General features: G+C 54.1%; 1 protein-coding gene across 2 annotated transcripts; it reads left to right on the top strand.

The window, feature by feature from the left end:
* The first annotated feature begins 646 nt into the window (after positions 1-646).
* MLN (motilin) lies at positions 647-11,034 on the top strand. Of its 2 annotated transcripts, XM_060615222.3 has the most exons (5): positions 650-1,054; positions 3,712-3,835; positions 5,900-6,016; positions 9,248-9,356; positions 10,156-10,327. In XM_060615222.3, the coding sequence occupies exons 1-5, from the start codon at positions 1,017-1,019 to the stop codon at positions 10,161-10,163; spliced, it is 396 nt and encodes a 131-aa protein (XP_060471205.1). In that variant the 5' UTR covers positions 650-1,016; the 3' UTR covers positions 10,164-10,327. The 2 variants fall into 2 exon arrangements, with proteins under 2 accessions (XP_060471204.1, XP_060471205.1); XM_060615221.3 differs by having other exon boundaries at positions 647-1,054; positions 9,248-11,034.
* The last annotated feature ends 4,426 nt before the right edge of the window (positions 11,035-15,460 follow it).

Below are 15,460 nucleotides of genomic sequence, written 5' to 3'. Positions count from 1 at the left end.
GACCCTTGTATAGAGAGACCTTGGGGGTCCCTAGCCGACTCAGTCGGTAGAGCATGCAACTCTCAATCTCAGGGCAGGGTTGTGAGTTTGAGCCCCACATAGAGAGTAGAGCTGACTTAAAAAGAGAGAGAGAGACCTTACAGTGGGGTCACCGAGGAGCTATTTCATTGTGCCTCGGTTTCCTTATCTGCAAAATGGGACAATTAAGAGCACCAACGTCATGGCATCGCTGAGGCTTCATTAGAACATGCGTGTCAAGCATTCCCGGACCGTGTTCCAGAAACGGCACTGGCCAGCAGCAGCAGTAAGCCCTGACTCTAGATTACAGTCATCTCTCCCCTGTTTAAATCTTTCACTTCACCATTTGAGTTATACAGTTACCATGAAACGTGCCTGGATAGGTGTCTCATCTCCCCCATTTAAGCTACAAAGCCACAAACCTTCTGTATCACACACCTTACATGCTTTCTTGGCTCCCACAGAGTCTCTGTTGCTCCACAGCCCTGGGTCTAGACTGTCATTGTCTTTTCATTAGTCGCTTTAAACTGCCACACACTCCTGAGCCTTTTCTTTCTTTTGTGAGGGGCTTCGGCGGGGGGGGGGGGGGGGGGGAGGCTGAAGGCAAGTTATCTTTCTAATACAGCACTCTGACAGCCCAACAGAGAATCCGATCACTAAAGAGCTGGCCTGAAGACACTCAACAACATCATATATTTAAGTAACAAAAAAGAAAGGGCTTTTGTTAAAACGACCCTCTGAGCGGCAGCTAAGTTCTAAGTGGACGGGAAAGTGCCATCTGGGTGGAAGCTGGCCTCCACCAAATCCTGACTGTCGCCTTCTGGGAAAGCCCCAGAAGTCCAACGACGTGCCAGGCCCTGCCTGTTGTTTCCGTGAGCTTTGAGAATCCAGGCTCCCCACCCAAAGCCCCCAAGGTGTGGCCAAAGGTTAACGGGCTCCCAAGGGAGGGCTAGAGGGCCCATCAGACCAGCCAGATAGCAGATATAAGGGCGGGTCAGATGAGCCAGATACCAAAGGAGGAGCAGAGACAGACAAGGTCAGTGCCACCCAGACCGTGCTGCTGTGAGTATCGACAGAGGAGAGGGGCGGGGGGAGGGGGAGTTCGGCCTGAGCCCCAAGGCAGAAACCAGCCCAGTCCAGAGATCTCCCCTATGTCCCTCTGCCACCTTCAAATACTTAACTAGGCTTCCGGCTGAAAGCCCCGAGCTGATTTCCAGAGAAGCAGGTTGAAGCCATACATAGTGGGAGCACAGGCAGGACAGCCCCGGAGGCACGGAAGCTGGAGGGAGGAGGAGTGGGTGCAAGTCCTGATAAAAAGGAAGCTGTCTGGGATGCGTGGTGCCATTGACTGCAGGCCAGGTACCCAAGCCAGAGCTCAGCATGGACACCGGACCCCACTTGGCACGAAGGCTTTGCTCTGGAAAGTTCAGGAGAAAGCTGGTCCCTAGAGAGATTACAGGACGGGGCAACTCTTACCAGGTCAGGTGGTACCATGGGTGGGGGGGAAGGAGACAGGTGCCCGCTTATCCAGAGCTGATCACTTGAAGGCTGGAGCCCCATCACTGGAGATGGAAAAGGGACATCACTGGCTCATCACACAGTGAAAAGCTCTCCCACTCCGAGCTCCCAGAAACACAAATGAATGTAGGTGACATGCCAACTGCCAGTTGGATCAAGAAAATGAGCAGCAATTGGATTTTGCCTTTTTTTATTTAAAGTTTTTATTGATTCTTATGGAGTGAATGAAATGCGAACACCGGAATGAAAAGGGCTCTATAGCATCTCTGTGAAGGAAATGGGACGCCATAAATGTGACATATCCGTCCCCACTGGGAGGGAAACAGGGCTCCACAGACGCGCCATCGGGGAAGCGTAGGAACGGGGAGGGGGAGAGTGCCTGGGAGCTCTCCACCCCCCACCCATCCTCTGTTCCCCTCCAGATCCTCCCGGGGCTGGGTCTCGGCTTCCCGAGGGTCCACCTTCAGTGGGTGAGCGGTCTTCGGACCCCACTAGGAATTTGTATGTAGCTGGCATGGGAGGCTTTGGCTGCCTGAGCTCTCTCATCCTTTCTCATGGAGTGTTCGCCAGATGGAGAGAGAAAGTAGGACGGGGCAGAAGGAAGGATCGCAAGAAGGCAGAGGGAGCGTCCTGCTTCATAGCAGTGGCTTCAGATGACGGAGGAGACAGGTCCCAGGGAAGAGGCAGGATGCAAGACCACAGCCTTCGAAGATCCTCTCCAGAGGGGGATTTGGGGTTGGACCCGCAGAGAAACTTAGAGGCCAGTCCAGGGCACGACCCTCTCCCACCAGCAGCCCCGGGCCGACTCCCCCAAAGCTCTTTATCTGCAACCCTGTGATCACCCCCACGCCGGCTGCAGCAGGGGCCGCCCCTGGTCTCATTTCCTCGCTCTGGGGCCTGGCCCCTCCCTAGGTCTTCACCTCTCTAGGCCTCCTCCCCTCCCCAGATTTCATCTGCTCCCAGATGAGTGGGAGGATCATGTGAGAGAGGGCTTAGAAGGGGACACTGAGCACCGGGGTAATTACTTACAGAATCAACTAAGGCTGGTACCCAGCAGGAAGTGCCCTTGCCAACCCCTGCCACTGGACCATCCCAACAGGGCCTGAATTCTGCCCAACTGACCGTCTTTCTTTCTTTCTTTCTTTCTTTCTTTCTTTCTTTCTTTCTTTTTTTAATATTTATTTATTTTGAGAGAGAGAGAGAGCATGAGCAGGGTAGGGGCAGAGAGAGAATCCCAAGCAAGCTCCATGCTCAGCGCAGAGCCCAAGGCAGGGCTTGAGCCCATGACCCTGAGATCATGACTTGAGCTGAAATCAAGAGTTGGATGCTCAACAGACTGAGCCACCCAGGTACTCTCTGACCCCATTTCTTAAGCCGTTGCACTCTTGAGGTCACCACACCCACCTGGTCCCTGGCAACTGTCGGCGGCCCACCTTCCGGCCCACCATTCCAGATCTACTCCCATCCTGGGACACAGGAGGCTCCACACAGGCACGCAGGCACCCCCAGCACTCGTGGCATTCTGAGGTGGGGTGGAGGGAGGTGCGGGGCAGAGGTGAACTCTTGTCCTTTCTAGATGGTAACCAACAGGCAGCTAGCTGGGGCTCAAAAGAGTCCTGTTTCCGAGCCAGCGCTGGCCCCAGAAGGGTGGAGACCCCACTCCCAGCTCCAGGATGCTGCTCCCTGCTGAAAATAAATTTCCATCTGGCTCTGCCTTCCCCCGGAGCAAAGGGTCCCAGCCTCTTTCTCTTCAGACCCAAGGTCTTCGCCTGGTGTTTCTGGGGACACCCAGGGTCATCAGGGCCTGGGTCCATCCCAGGGAGCAGTGAGGGCTCCCTGAGTCTTGGGGCACCATTCTGTTGCTAATCTAGAGTTTTTCTTCTGAGACATGGAGACTTTCCCCCTTCACGAGCTTTGGAAGCTTTGGAAGACCTCACCGGTAACAACGAGGGTGGCTGGCGTGTGGGATGCTTCTCCCCCAGTTGTGTGACGGGGGCCGGACGGCCTCTCCCAGGCACTTGTTCACCTCTCTGGGGCAGAGAAGGGCCTCTGAGCTCCTCTGGTAAAGCACCACACCCGGCCCACACGAGGAGAGGCCGAGCGGCTTGCTCAACATCACAGCTATCGGCAGGGTGTGCGCCGTGAACCTGACAAGAGCTTCTTGTCGTTGTTCAGCCCCAGGATGGTGTCCCGCAAGGCCGTGGCTGTCCTGCTGATGGTGCACGTGGCCGTCATGCTGGCCTCCCAGACGGAAGCCTTCGTTCCCATCTTCACCCACAGCGAGCTCCAGAGGATTCGGGTAGGAAATCCCCCAGGCTGCCTGCCTCCCCAGCGTGGTCCAAGTGACTCACAGCTGCTCAGCGCTGAAGTGGTGTTAGTCTCTCTAAGGCACAAGTGTCCCTTGGGGGAAACCCACGTTTAATCAGCTGCATAGCTGGCATCAGTGACATTGAGGGGAGCATGAAGGACCCAGACCCAAGCTGACCCCAAACTCCAGCTGCCTCCCTGCCGCCTTCATTCCCCACTAGCACCAATCAAAGGTGACAGCGGCTCCCACAAGTGACATCTTTTCCCACCCCTGCCCATCCTTCAGAGGAACTTTTCAATTAACAAGCCGATAAATATTTGCTGAGCATCTCCATAGTACAAAGGGCCACCCTGGGTGAGAGGCCAGGCATGCGAGGAAATCGAGGAACCTCCGCCTTCAAGGAGCAGGCTCAGGAGCCAAGATACAATCCTATGAAAAATTCGCTAACAATAGAAAACAAAGGGACATGGCACAAGGCAGGACGGGATTAATTGCCCAGTAAGTGATGCTGATGGTTAAGTGCTAAGTTCAGAGGCGGGAGAAGCCTCCCTGGGGTGTCGGAAGGGAAAAGGTGAAAACTGAGCAGGGGTCTTCAGAGAGAAGGAGGGGGCGAGGGGTAGGTCCCCCACGGAGTGCTGGTCAGAGCCTCTTCTTTAGAAGCCAGAAAAGGGGCCTGGGTAGCTCAGTCGGTTGGGCGTCCGACTTTGGCTCAGGTCATGATCTCACAAGTTCGCACCCCACATCAGGCTCTGAGCTGACAGCTCAGAGCCTGGAGCCTGCTTCAGATTCTGTGTCTCCCTCTCTCTCTGCTCCTCCCCTGCTCACATGCAGTCTCTCTCTCTCTCTCTCTCAAAAATAAATAAACATTTTAAAAAATATTAAAAAAAAAAAAAAAAACCCAGAAGAAAACAAGGCAGGCTTAATGGAACTCAGGCAGCAGGGCCTCTGGAAAACTGGATCGCCAGACCTGGCTCCCCGTGCCTTTTACTTTAGATGTCAAGCGGTTCTGAGTATCTTGTGCAGATATTTGTTTCTCTTTGACCTGAGGAGCTGGATGGGACTGTCGTGTCCCACCTGTCTGAGACTCGGCTCCAGTAGGGACAAACACACGAATCCGTTCTCTGGGAGGTCGCATGGCCTCTGCACCTCCATACTCTGTCCGGGGCAAGCTTCCACATACCCAGTGGCCTATGTCCTTTGCAGAGGCCAAGGCCGGCCCCAGCTCCCCTTCTTCAGGGGTAGACATAGAAATATGGAAGAGAGGCAGCAGGCTCTCTAAACATAGTTTCTCTACCACCGGCTTCCTCTCCAGAAGGGACAACCAATTGTTCTAGAATCACCATGTCGCAGGCAAGGCCCAGAGCTGAATCCCAAGGGGGTCATTAGAGAAGCCAAAGGATTGAGGTGTGTCTGATCTCGGTGCCCCGGGACCTGGCAAGCAGGATGCCACGTAAGGTTTAGGTCTGGGCAGAAACAATCAACGTCGGTAGAACATAAACTAGCAAAATGGCAACCAAAGAACGCTTTGCGTTGATCTGCTCTGTGGTTTTGCTCCTCAGAATTGCCAGGCACCGGGATTTCTATGAAGAAGCTGCAAACTCCTTCCTCCATAATTCATCTCCCTGTCTCGCCTCTTATAAATCACCTCCCAGGGACTCCAGTTTCTGGGCCACCCCATGGCGCTCTCCCAGGCGAGGCTGTCTTGCCACCTTTTTTATGGGCTCTCTGCGAAGAAAAAACACATTTTCACACTTAATATGCATGAAGGGCAGCCCTTATTTTCAGCATTTTAACTTAATTAACAGTAACAATCTGGGTGCAATGCTTGAACTACAAAGGAACGGATTCTTCTTCAAGTTGACCTATTGGTGAACGACTCTGAGGGCCATTTGTAAGCCGTTGGGTTTCTGGAACTCCTCGTGTAGAGGCACCTGGGAGAACTCTTTTGGCCTGTGGGAAGCTCAGACCACTTAGCACCCTGGGCAGAGACAGGCGAGGGCCATCTGGGCGGTGGAGAGATGGCAGGTTTTGTGCAAATTTGTGCTCTGCCCTTAGGAAAAGGAGCGGAACAAAGGGCAAAAGAAATCCCTGATTGTACAGCAGAGGTCTGAGGAAGTGGGCCCTCTGGACCCTGTGGAGCCCACAGAGGAAGAAGAAAACGAAGTTATCAAGGTGAGCAGACAGGGGGACAATGCAGAGAGACCTAGTGTGGGGAAGTGTTCCCCCTGCCAGCCACAGATTGTTCTGGAACACAGCAGCAAACTAGACATTCAGGCAACAAGTTCCATTCTAGGAGAGATACAGACACCAACAATGACATAGCTGTCTCAAATAAGGCACCGGATAAGGAGGCATGATAGAGGGTGAGGGGGTGGGGGCTGGGGGCACTGCTTTGGCTACGAGGCCTCTCAGAGGAGGTGACATTTATTTGATTTGGAACCAGAATGATGAGAAGGAGCCTGTCATGCAAACAGCTAGAGCAAGGACGTCCCAGAAGGAAAAGTGCCGGCAAAGGCCCTGCTCAGGAAGCACGTGGTAGGTGTGAGGCCCCCAAGGCCAGGGCACACTTGGGAGAGGACAAGAGAGTGGCAGGGCCTAGTGGTCCAGGCGCCATGTCTGGAAGGTCACTGGGGAGTTCACAGCAGGGAAGTCATCTCATCTGACTTAGAAAGACCTGGGACCGCACAAGTGGAGGCAGGAGACGAGTCAGGGGGCAACTGCGGTCACCAGGAGACAGAGGACAAGGGTGCCCTGGGAGACGACTACAGTGTCAAGACCCAGGGCCTGGGGCCTGCAGTGCTGCGTTAGGATGCACAGATCGTGGCGGCCTGAGCGAGCCTTGAGTTTGTCCAGTGCGGCTCTTAAGTTCTCAGCCTCATTTATCCAGATGAGAAGACACTGAGCCCTAAGTGTGAAGCATGGCTCGGTTCTGGGCCCTGGCGATAGGGCGGTGAACAAAACAGATACATCCTCCGAGCTTGTGAAGCTCACACTGCAGTGGGGGACTGAAAATGAGATGCCAGAAGGACGGGCAGCAGACTACAGACAGGATACAGAAACAAGCATCATAATGTGGCCAGTCCTAACAGGTGCCGTGGAGGAAAATAAGGCAGGGACTGGAGGCAGATGGGTTGCAACCTCAACAGGGTGGTCAGAGCGGGCTTCACGAGGAGACGGTATTAGCGCTGAGACCTGGAGACAGTGAGGCAGGGAACCACAAAGATATCTGGGGGAAGAGCATTCCAGGTGGCAGGAATAGTCAATGCAAAGGCCCCGAGGCAGGAGGAAGCCTGGTGGAAGAGTGTGGAAGAACAGTGAAGAGGCTGGAGTGGCTGGAGCAGAGGGAGTCAGGGAGGAAGAGGGAGGTGGGACCAGATCGTGGACTTTGTAGGCTATTGTTTGGACTTTGCCTTCCCTCTGCTGAGGTGGGAGTTGCTGGGGGCTTTGGAGCGGAGGAGGGACATGATCAGATTCACATTTTAGAAGAGTCTCCCCAGCTTCCGTGTTGAGAGCAGCCCGAAGGGGCAAGGGCAGGATTCGGGAGACCACCGAGGAGCTGCTAGCACATCCAAGAGCCCAGGGCCGTCAAGGTAGAGGCAGAGCACAGTGGTCAGGTTCTGGAAATAATTTCGAGTTAGAAGCTCTGAGGATTTGCTGAAAGAACGAATGCAGGGTATAAAGAAAGAGAAACGTAAAAACGAACTTTGAGGTTTGGGGCCAGAATGCCTGGAAGGATAGATTTGCCACTCAGGAGACGGTGAAGCCTATGGTTGGCTGCAGGATGGCAGGAGGAAGGTCAGGAGGTCAGACAGGACCTGTGAACTATAAGATGCCTGGTGGGCATCCAGGTGGAGGCGTCGCACAAGGCAGGTGTATATAGCCGTCTGGACTTCAGGAGCGCTCAGGGCTGCAGACATCAACGTGGGAGGCATCGGCAATTAGCTGGAGTTTCAAGCCAGGACAGTGGGATTCTTAAGGGGGTGGGTATGGATGGAGAAGGAAGGGCTCCAGGACTGAGGGGAGGGACACTTCCCTGTAAAGAGGCCTGGGAGAGGAAAAGACTGATATGCAGAGAGAACGAGGGCCTTGCCAAGGTCACAGTCAGGGCAAAACTGAGCTGGACACCAGCCAGGGGTCTTTAGACCCCATCAGCTGTCCATAAACAGGGAGGTCGGTCATGGCCTCCTCGGTGCTGTCACCACCCTGGGTGGTGGTTAGGGGGTTAGGGGAGTGTGCCTTTCCTTCCCACATGCTCCTTGGGCTCCCCAGGAGGAACTGGGGGTGACTGGTTCAGCTGGCAAAGGGGAGCTCCCTCAGGACTGCCCTCCGCACCCAAGGCAGTTTAAAGCACATGTTACATCCTGTGGAATGCCTCTCAGAGGCTGAGGGTGAGGTACCCGTCGTCCCCTTTCCATCCCCCTAGAACATGATATACAGGCCAGGAGGTCCTTTCCAGATCATTCCGTCCAGCCTCCTCATTGTAAGGTGAGGACACCACAGGGCTGGAGGCCAGAGCCCATGGGGACCCTTTGCTTGCCTTCAGGCATCCCAAGCCCATTTCCCACCACCAGTGAGGGGTGGGGGTGGGGGGCCTGGGACTCCTCCATCGCGGCTTTCCAGACAGGCAGGCAATCTCCCAGTCTGCCAGCTGGTTTGCAAACCAACACCACTGAACCAGGAAGCTCTGGGGGTGACAGCAAGCTCAGCATCCCCGGCTCTGCCACAACCACCTTTCTTGGTGATGAGCCTCCAGACAGCAACTCTGGGGTCTCGCCTGTGTCCCCACAGTGCTAGAGAAGACCTGGTGGTCATGGGCACAGACCCTGGAGTCAGCTCTCCTGGGTATAGCACCTTCTCCCTCTGCTACTGAGTACCTGTGTGGCTTTGAGCGAGTTATCCTACCCCTTTGTCCTCCCTTTCCTCCTCTGCAGAATGGGGACACTAATGATCCCTACATCACAGGGTTATTGAGAGGCTTAATATACACGAAGCGTTTAGAATGGTGCCTGTGCCCTAAGGCTTCACAGTGCTGGTTATCATTACTCAGGAGAAGGGGGAGGGAGAGTTTCCTCCCACATGAAAAGACAGGGGCAGGATGGGGGCAGTGGGTTCCTGCAGACCCTCCCCTCCTGTCCCAGCTTCCCCACCAGGGGAGGTTTGTTGATCGTCCCTGGGCAGCAAGTCCGGGGGACTCCCAGGATCCGGGCCCCTGGATCGAGTTGGGGGGAGGTGCCAGAATTCCCTGCCGGGTCCTGGGAGGCCGAGGCTCCCAGAGGATGGGGCAGAATGGGGCCGCAGGGTGGTGTGGCTCCTGGCAGTGTCTCCTGCCGCCCGTGAGGCGCCCAGGGGTTAATGGCGCTCTCCGTGTCTCTTCCTTCTTGTTAACTCTGCCTTATTTCACAGCTGACTGCTCCTGTGGCAATTGGAACGAGGATGAACTCCAGGCAGCTGGAAAAGTACCGGGCCGCCCTGGAAGGGCTGCTGAGTGAGGTGCTTCTGCCTGCCCGGAACGGTACGGGAGGCAGGGCGCCTCTGCCTCTGGGGCTCAGCCTTGTCCACCCACGTTAATATTCCCAGAGTGCATCTGAGCAGGGTTTGGGGATGACGATTTGTTTTTCTGCCTTGTGCTTGAGAACATGAAGTGGTCTTCTCCGGGAGAGGGTGCCCCCATCTCGATGGAAGCCTGATCACAGAGCAGGGGCTCAGATGGCTCCTGGGGACCAGGGAGGCCCAGTTCCCCAGCCAGGGGCATCTCGAGGCCCTGCCCTGATGGTTCAGGCCCCTTTCCCAAACACCCTCCTGGCAGAGCTGACCACGACAACCCACCCAACCCTCCCCCTGCTCCAGATCGCGTGTTCCCTCCCAAAACACCACCCAAGCCGGGCAGTTCCTCTGAAGGAAACCCTGCGGCAGTCTGGCCGCAGAAGCCTGCATTTTCTTTATCTGTTCTACAAATCGAAGTCCTGAGCTCCACATGGCCTTGCCTGGTTCAAGGTCTGCCCTTCAAGGTCTGCCGGAGCCACTTGTGCAAAGCCAGGACTTGTCTGACAAACAGCCACTAATTACTTCTCAGGGTCCCCAGGAGGAGAGGAGAGAGGTGGGGAGTTGGTGTTTGAAATGGAAGAACCAGGAGGTTAAATGACTTGCCCCAGGCTACAGAGAAAGCTAGAGGCAGAGCTTCCAGAAGCCTGGCCCAGCCTCCCCTGGGGGCGCCCCCTCCTCCCTGGGTTGGCCCTGGGTTGGCGGCCAGGCTTAGAAGTGGACCCGCTGAATCTACCAAGCTGCAGACCTCCTGTGTTTTTCCCCAACAGACAAATGACAGCCCGCTCCAGGGGAAGGTGGATGAAACTGGGAGCGCCCTCCCACCCGAGGGAGACCCTGGAATCTGCATGCCCCACAGCCGGGCTCCAAAGGAAAATACTCTCTCCCAAGCAAGCCCCCTCCGGCAAATAAAGTGGCAAATAAACAGAAACGACTCTTTTATTTAATATTTTAATTTTTAAAGGCCAAACCCCGGGTTATTGCATAAAGGGGGGAAAAATCAAGCTCAGAGGGAGTTAGCCGTAAATGGCACATATACAGTAGCAAAATGTGTGCCTTGGCTAAATTCTCCGTTCAAATATCACGTGAGACCCACGGAATTGCAACATTTGTGCCGGTGAGGAAACTGAGGTCCAGAGAGATGGCATTTTCGGCCCACACACCAGTCGGTGGCAGAGCGAGGAATTCAGGTCTCCACTTTCTGTTTATTGGCAAACTCAAGGTCTAATGGGCTGGAGAGCCGTAAGACTTCTGTACTCACCCCCTTGCTGAGTAACTTCCAGCTAGCCCTTTAACCTCAATGAGGCTTTGCAAAAGCCAGGTGGTAATACGTGCCTTGAGATGAGGGTACAGGCACGAGCAAATTACTATCATTATTATCACCTTGTGACTGCATGCTCCAGCATCCGCAGCAAAATTCCACAGTCAACCCACTGATTTCTGCCTCCTAAACAAAACTGGATGGGAAATTTCATTCTAATTTAATGTTACATTAATGGATGTTCATTTATTTATAAACTGGGGCCTTAGAGGAAACACAGCTCCCTCTACCCATAGGTTATCAGCAACTAGACATGAGGCCTATTCCGTATTTTCACCCACCCCAACCATTGCGAGAACTTAGCCACAGATAGTAGCTACCGGAACAAGACGACCCCAACCTTTAAAAAGGATGGTCCTTTGGGGGTGCTCTGAATGGTCCTGAGAAACACCCAAGCCTTACATGGGACCCACACCCTCCATGCTGCACATTCCCACAATTTCCTATGCACGTACTGATCATCCCAAGGGCAGCTGCAGGTTCCCAGGAAACGCTGCCAAAACACTCTGTAATAATTGGAGAGAGGGCTGCACAGGGCAGGGGAGAAAAGGGAGGGAGAAACGTAGGAATCTACAAAGCATGCTGTTGGGGAAAACTGGATCCAAGACTCCTCCTCGCCCTTCGGAGTACCACCACGCCATTCCCGCCATTATCTGGAACCCATTCCAAAAAAGCAGAAAAACCATTAAACGGTCACCGGCTCCTTCTATGGAGAAAACACTGCTTTTGTGTCTTTCCCTGTGTCTCTGCTCAGGATCTGTCCCTACAGTGAGACTACCTTCCCCCATCACCAGCAGGGGGCGCTCACCTCTCCCCCCCAGCCTCCCCCTCCTCCCTCCTCCCCCTCCACGCCCACCACCCCGCTGGGGTTTTCCTTAAGATCCTGGGGCTGAATAGCAGTGTTGAAATAGGCGCCAAGGAGAGAAATGAGACCCCGAGGGGATCATGCCCCAGGCAGTCTGCATTTCTTAAAATGGGAATTGGCTCCGCAACCACAGCACCTAGAGCCCCGTTCAAAGCTCCGCGCTGTTGTCCCTGACCCTCACCCAGCGGCCTCTGATGTGCTTCTCAGTAATGAGCCGCAACAGGGACCCAGCCACCACCTGCATCTGTATGCACAGTGCCCCAGCCGCCTGGTTAGACGTGTCGGCTCCTTTCTTCTCTCCTTTTCCTCCTCCTGCCGCTGTTCAATTTCTCACAATTGGCTCAAATAATTCTTTTTCTCCGAGTTCCTCGGTTTCCAGCACAGCAGACTCGATTGCTTACAGGACATGCACAGCCCTGGAAGAAATTAAAACTGGGGGGAGGTTGGGGAGGAGACTGTGAGCTGAGCCAAGACAAAATGACCACATTTTCACAAAACAGAAGTAAAGACAGACACACTCCTGGTTAAAGCGATCCACTGCCAGGGCCAGGCCCCAGCCAGGAGCAGAGACTGGGAGAGTGCCCAGAAGAACCAGTCAGGTAAGGACGCCGTTCTTCCTCACAGGTTACTGAGGTTTATCTGGCAAAATCTGCAAGAATCTCTCCAGAAAACTGGCAGTTACGGAGAGTTACAGATTACCCCTCTTCGTCTGGAATGTACTTTACACTTAACAGGACCACTGGTAATTACAGGGCGACCTGAACCTAGCTTCACAAGATGGAGATGATGAGGTATTTTCTCGGCAACCACATCGCTATGATTTTATAATTACTGAGCTACGTGGATTTGCCATGAAATTGAATAGTTAAAAAGCAAAGAGTAATTGCCTGATATCTGTACTCTGTAATTTAGTGTAATCTAATCATGGACAAAGCCCAAAAGAAAATGTTCTGAAAGCATTACATTTTTCTTCATACACAATTCACTATTGACATCAGGGAATGTATTCTGTGCCTCTAAAGGAACTCTTAACCCACAGATCTCAAAGTGTGGCCAGAAGAATGAGAGTTTTGTTACATTTTCAGCCGATTATGAAAAGCGGGCGATGTAAGTGCCCATTACACCTGTTCTGGCATTTCTCTGTTGAGTCCCGTTGCCCCTTTGTTGACCTGGAGAGATTAAGGTGCTCTCCTCTTCCCCAGGGCACCGAGATGAGGCGGCCAGAAGCTGGGCAGTGCTGGGACCACTCCAGTCAAAACCTGAGCCTAGACGGCACCCACTTTGTCGCCACTTTTCAACCACGCTCTCCCCGTGCCCCACCACTCCGCGGTGGGACCCCACCCGAGATGTGGTTCCAAGGAAACTTGGCGAGATGCACGAGGCTGGTGAGGAGGTGGATCAAGGAGGAGCTCGTGGTCCCTGAGCATCTTTAAGGACCTGATAAATGCGTGCAGGGCTTTTGCAGGAGGAGGAGAATGGAAGCCACTAAAAGATTTATGGCTGTTGTTATTATAAGGTTCTGCTGAGACAAAGAGAGAGGTCAGCAGGACGGCAGGCGGTGTGGCAGCCCTCTGGGAATCCAGAACGTCCTCCTAGAGGCCCCTCACCTCCGCTAAATGTGTGGATGTGGTTACTAAGTAGATCTGGACATTGGAGCTTGTTTTTCCTCTTCTGCCTTTAATAAATCAGGAAGACCGCCCGCAGCCTGAGCTGCTCACCTTAAAACACACACACACACACACACACACACACACACACACACACACACACGAAAGTGATGAGGAAGGGGGGGCACGCAGAGCAGCTGTTGACTTTAAAATACGCGTTCCCGTCCGCAACATGGAAGGCCCCGGAAGAGCCTCGCGGGCAGCTCCCCATGTGAGGCAGCGGGCCAAGCCTGCGCTGGGGCAGACACGAGGGTCCGTGAAGAAGGTGTGGGTGGTCATGTGGAGGAAAATGAGCAGCAACAAGCAGGTAATGGGGTCTTGGGGGCAGGGAACGTTGATGGAGGGCCTCAGAGGGGCTATCAGTCCACGGAAGGGGCAGGACTGGAATGAGGAGTTTAGGAGAGGCCCCAGACCTGAGAGGGACGACTGACTTGTGAGGGTTTTTCCAATTGACTTTGCTCAATCAGATGGTGAGGTTCTTCCTGGGGGCGGGCATGGGGGTGGGGGCCGGGGGGACACTGATTGGCAAGCACCCTGCAAGTGGTAGCACGCTACCCCCAAAGGCCTGTTCGACCCAGTGAGATGAATCCAGCAACTGCTAGAAGCCCCGTGGAGGCAGAGAGTAGACCACAGGGGGGCAGAAAACCACAGCTGCCAACATGATGGGTTCCAGGCTAGAGGCAAGACAACAGGCTTGGCGGGTGGGGGTCACTTGGCCCCGGGTATGTGTGGCGGTAGCAGCGTCCCCAAACACAAGGCAGGCTGACAAAGCCCACGCTGGGGACCGCTGCTGGGGGCAGCTCTAGTTCAGTACATATTTTTAAATCGCCCTGGGATCCATTGTGATGAAACAGACCGTAACTCTGCGAAATGCCGGAACGTTCACTTGGTTTAAGCGTCAGCTTCAAGCCCTCTTAGACTACACGGGGCCAGTATTGATGCCGAAAGGCTCATTCCTTATATATGGAACTGCACAGCTGCAAGGAGTTGCACAAATGTTACCAACTCATTTGTCATGCAAACAGTGCTTCAGAAAGAAATAAAATACTATTATGTGGTATATGTGTTAGGCAATCACTATATCAAATTCATGGCATTCCGTGCAAACACAGGCAGAGAAAAGGAAAACAACACTTGGTGAGAAAAATTGCACCACATGGGAACAGCTAAGTTGGGGGATATGGGGAGGCTGACAATGGAAGCCTGACCGAGCTGAGCCTGTAATTTTCCCAGCAATTGCGGCCAGTGTAGGAATACCCCTGTGGGACAGCGAGTGGCAGGAATGCAACCCACTGGCAGAGGGGCCGTGCCCATGACCCAGGGAAGGAATAGGAGGAGACCTGGGGAGGGGGGTGATGGGGAGTGGGCGATGGGCAGGGAAGAGGGGAACTGATTTAGAGGAGTAGTAGTGGAGCGGAACCTAAGAGGCCAAGGTCGGCCATAAACGTTTGGGACAGGGAGCTGAAGAAGGATGTAGAAGGATTACAAAGAGGGGAGAGGGCAGAAGGGCAACTATGAGCCATGGCGCTCTTTTCCTTTGCCACCACTTCCCATGCTTCCCTTAGGGGCTTCTCAGCCAAGAGCCTTCCTGTAATCAAAGAGGGTGTCCTGTGGGAGATCACACATGTGCTGCCGCTGCAGAGATAGGGGTTAAGTATAAGCAGTTAGGAGGGTGTACCAGGCACTGTTTTAAGCACCTTAAACAAGTTACCTGTTCTAATCCTCATAGCAACCCTATCAACTTTACTGGCCAGCAAGCTAGAGATGTTCATTGGATATGATCACACATCTAACAGTGGTGCAGTTGGGATTCAAATGTCCTCAACCTAAATCTGCAAGGGGCACAGGACTGTATCTCAGGGGTCTTCCCCTACCCATCTCTCAGAGAAATCCCACTATCCAGACATATGGCCTCCTCCCAGAAGCCTGAACTGCCCACTCAAGCCCAAGGGCATTTGGCTCTTCTGCCTTCTCGGTGCATGCGGTGTCTGGCCTGAGGCAGGGCCGGTGCCCCCTCGGAGCCCCACCTCAGAGTTAACTCCCAGGAAAACACAGAAGCCTGTAGCCCTCGACCTCAGGTCGGACCGGGTCTCGTAGCATGCCTGGCGTCTAGTCCACGACCCAAAGCCTTTCCTGACTGCAGAAGGGATCACACAAGGTCCCCAAGCACAGAGCGGCGAAGGGTCCCATCTCCCTGCTCTCCGTAGTGGCTTGTCTTTCAC

Source organism: Panthera onca, chromosome B2 (genome assembly GCF_046562875.1).
Source record: "Panthera onca isolate mPanOnc1 chromosome B2, mPanOnc1 haplotype 2, whole genome shotgun sequence".
In the NCBI taxonomy this organism is placed as follows: Eukaryota; Metazoa; Chordata; class Mammalia; order Carnivora; family Felidae; genus Panthera; species Panthera onca.
The sequence above is the reverse complement of the archived record's forward strand: the minus strand, read 5'-3'. Positions and strand labels throughout refer to the sequence as shown.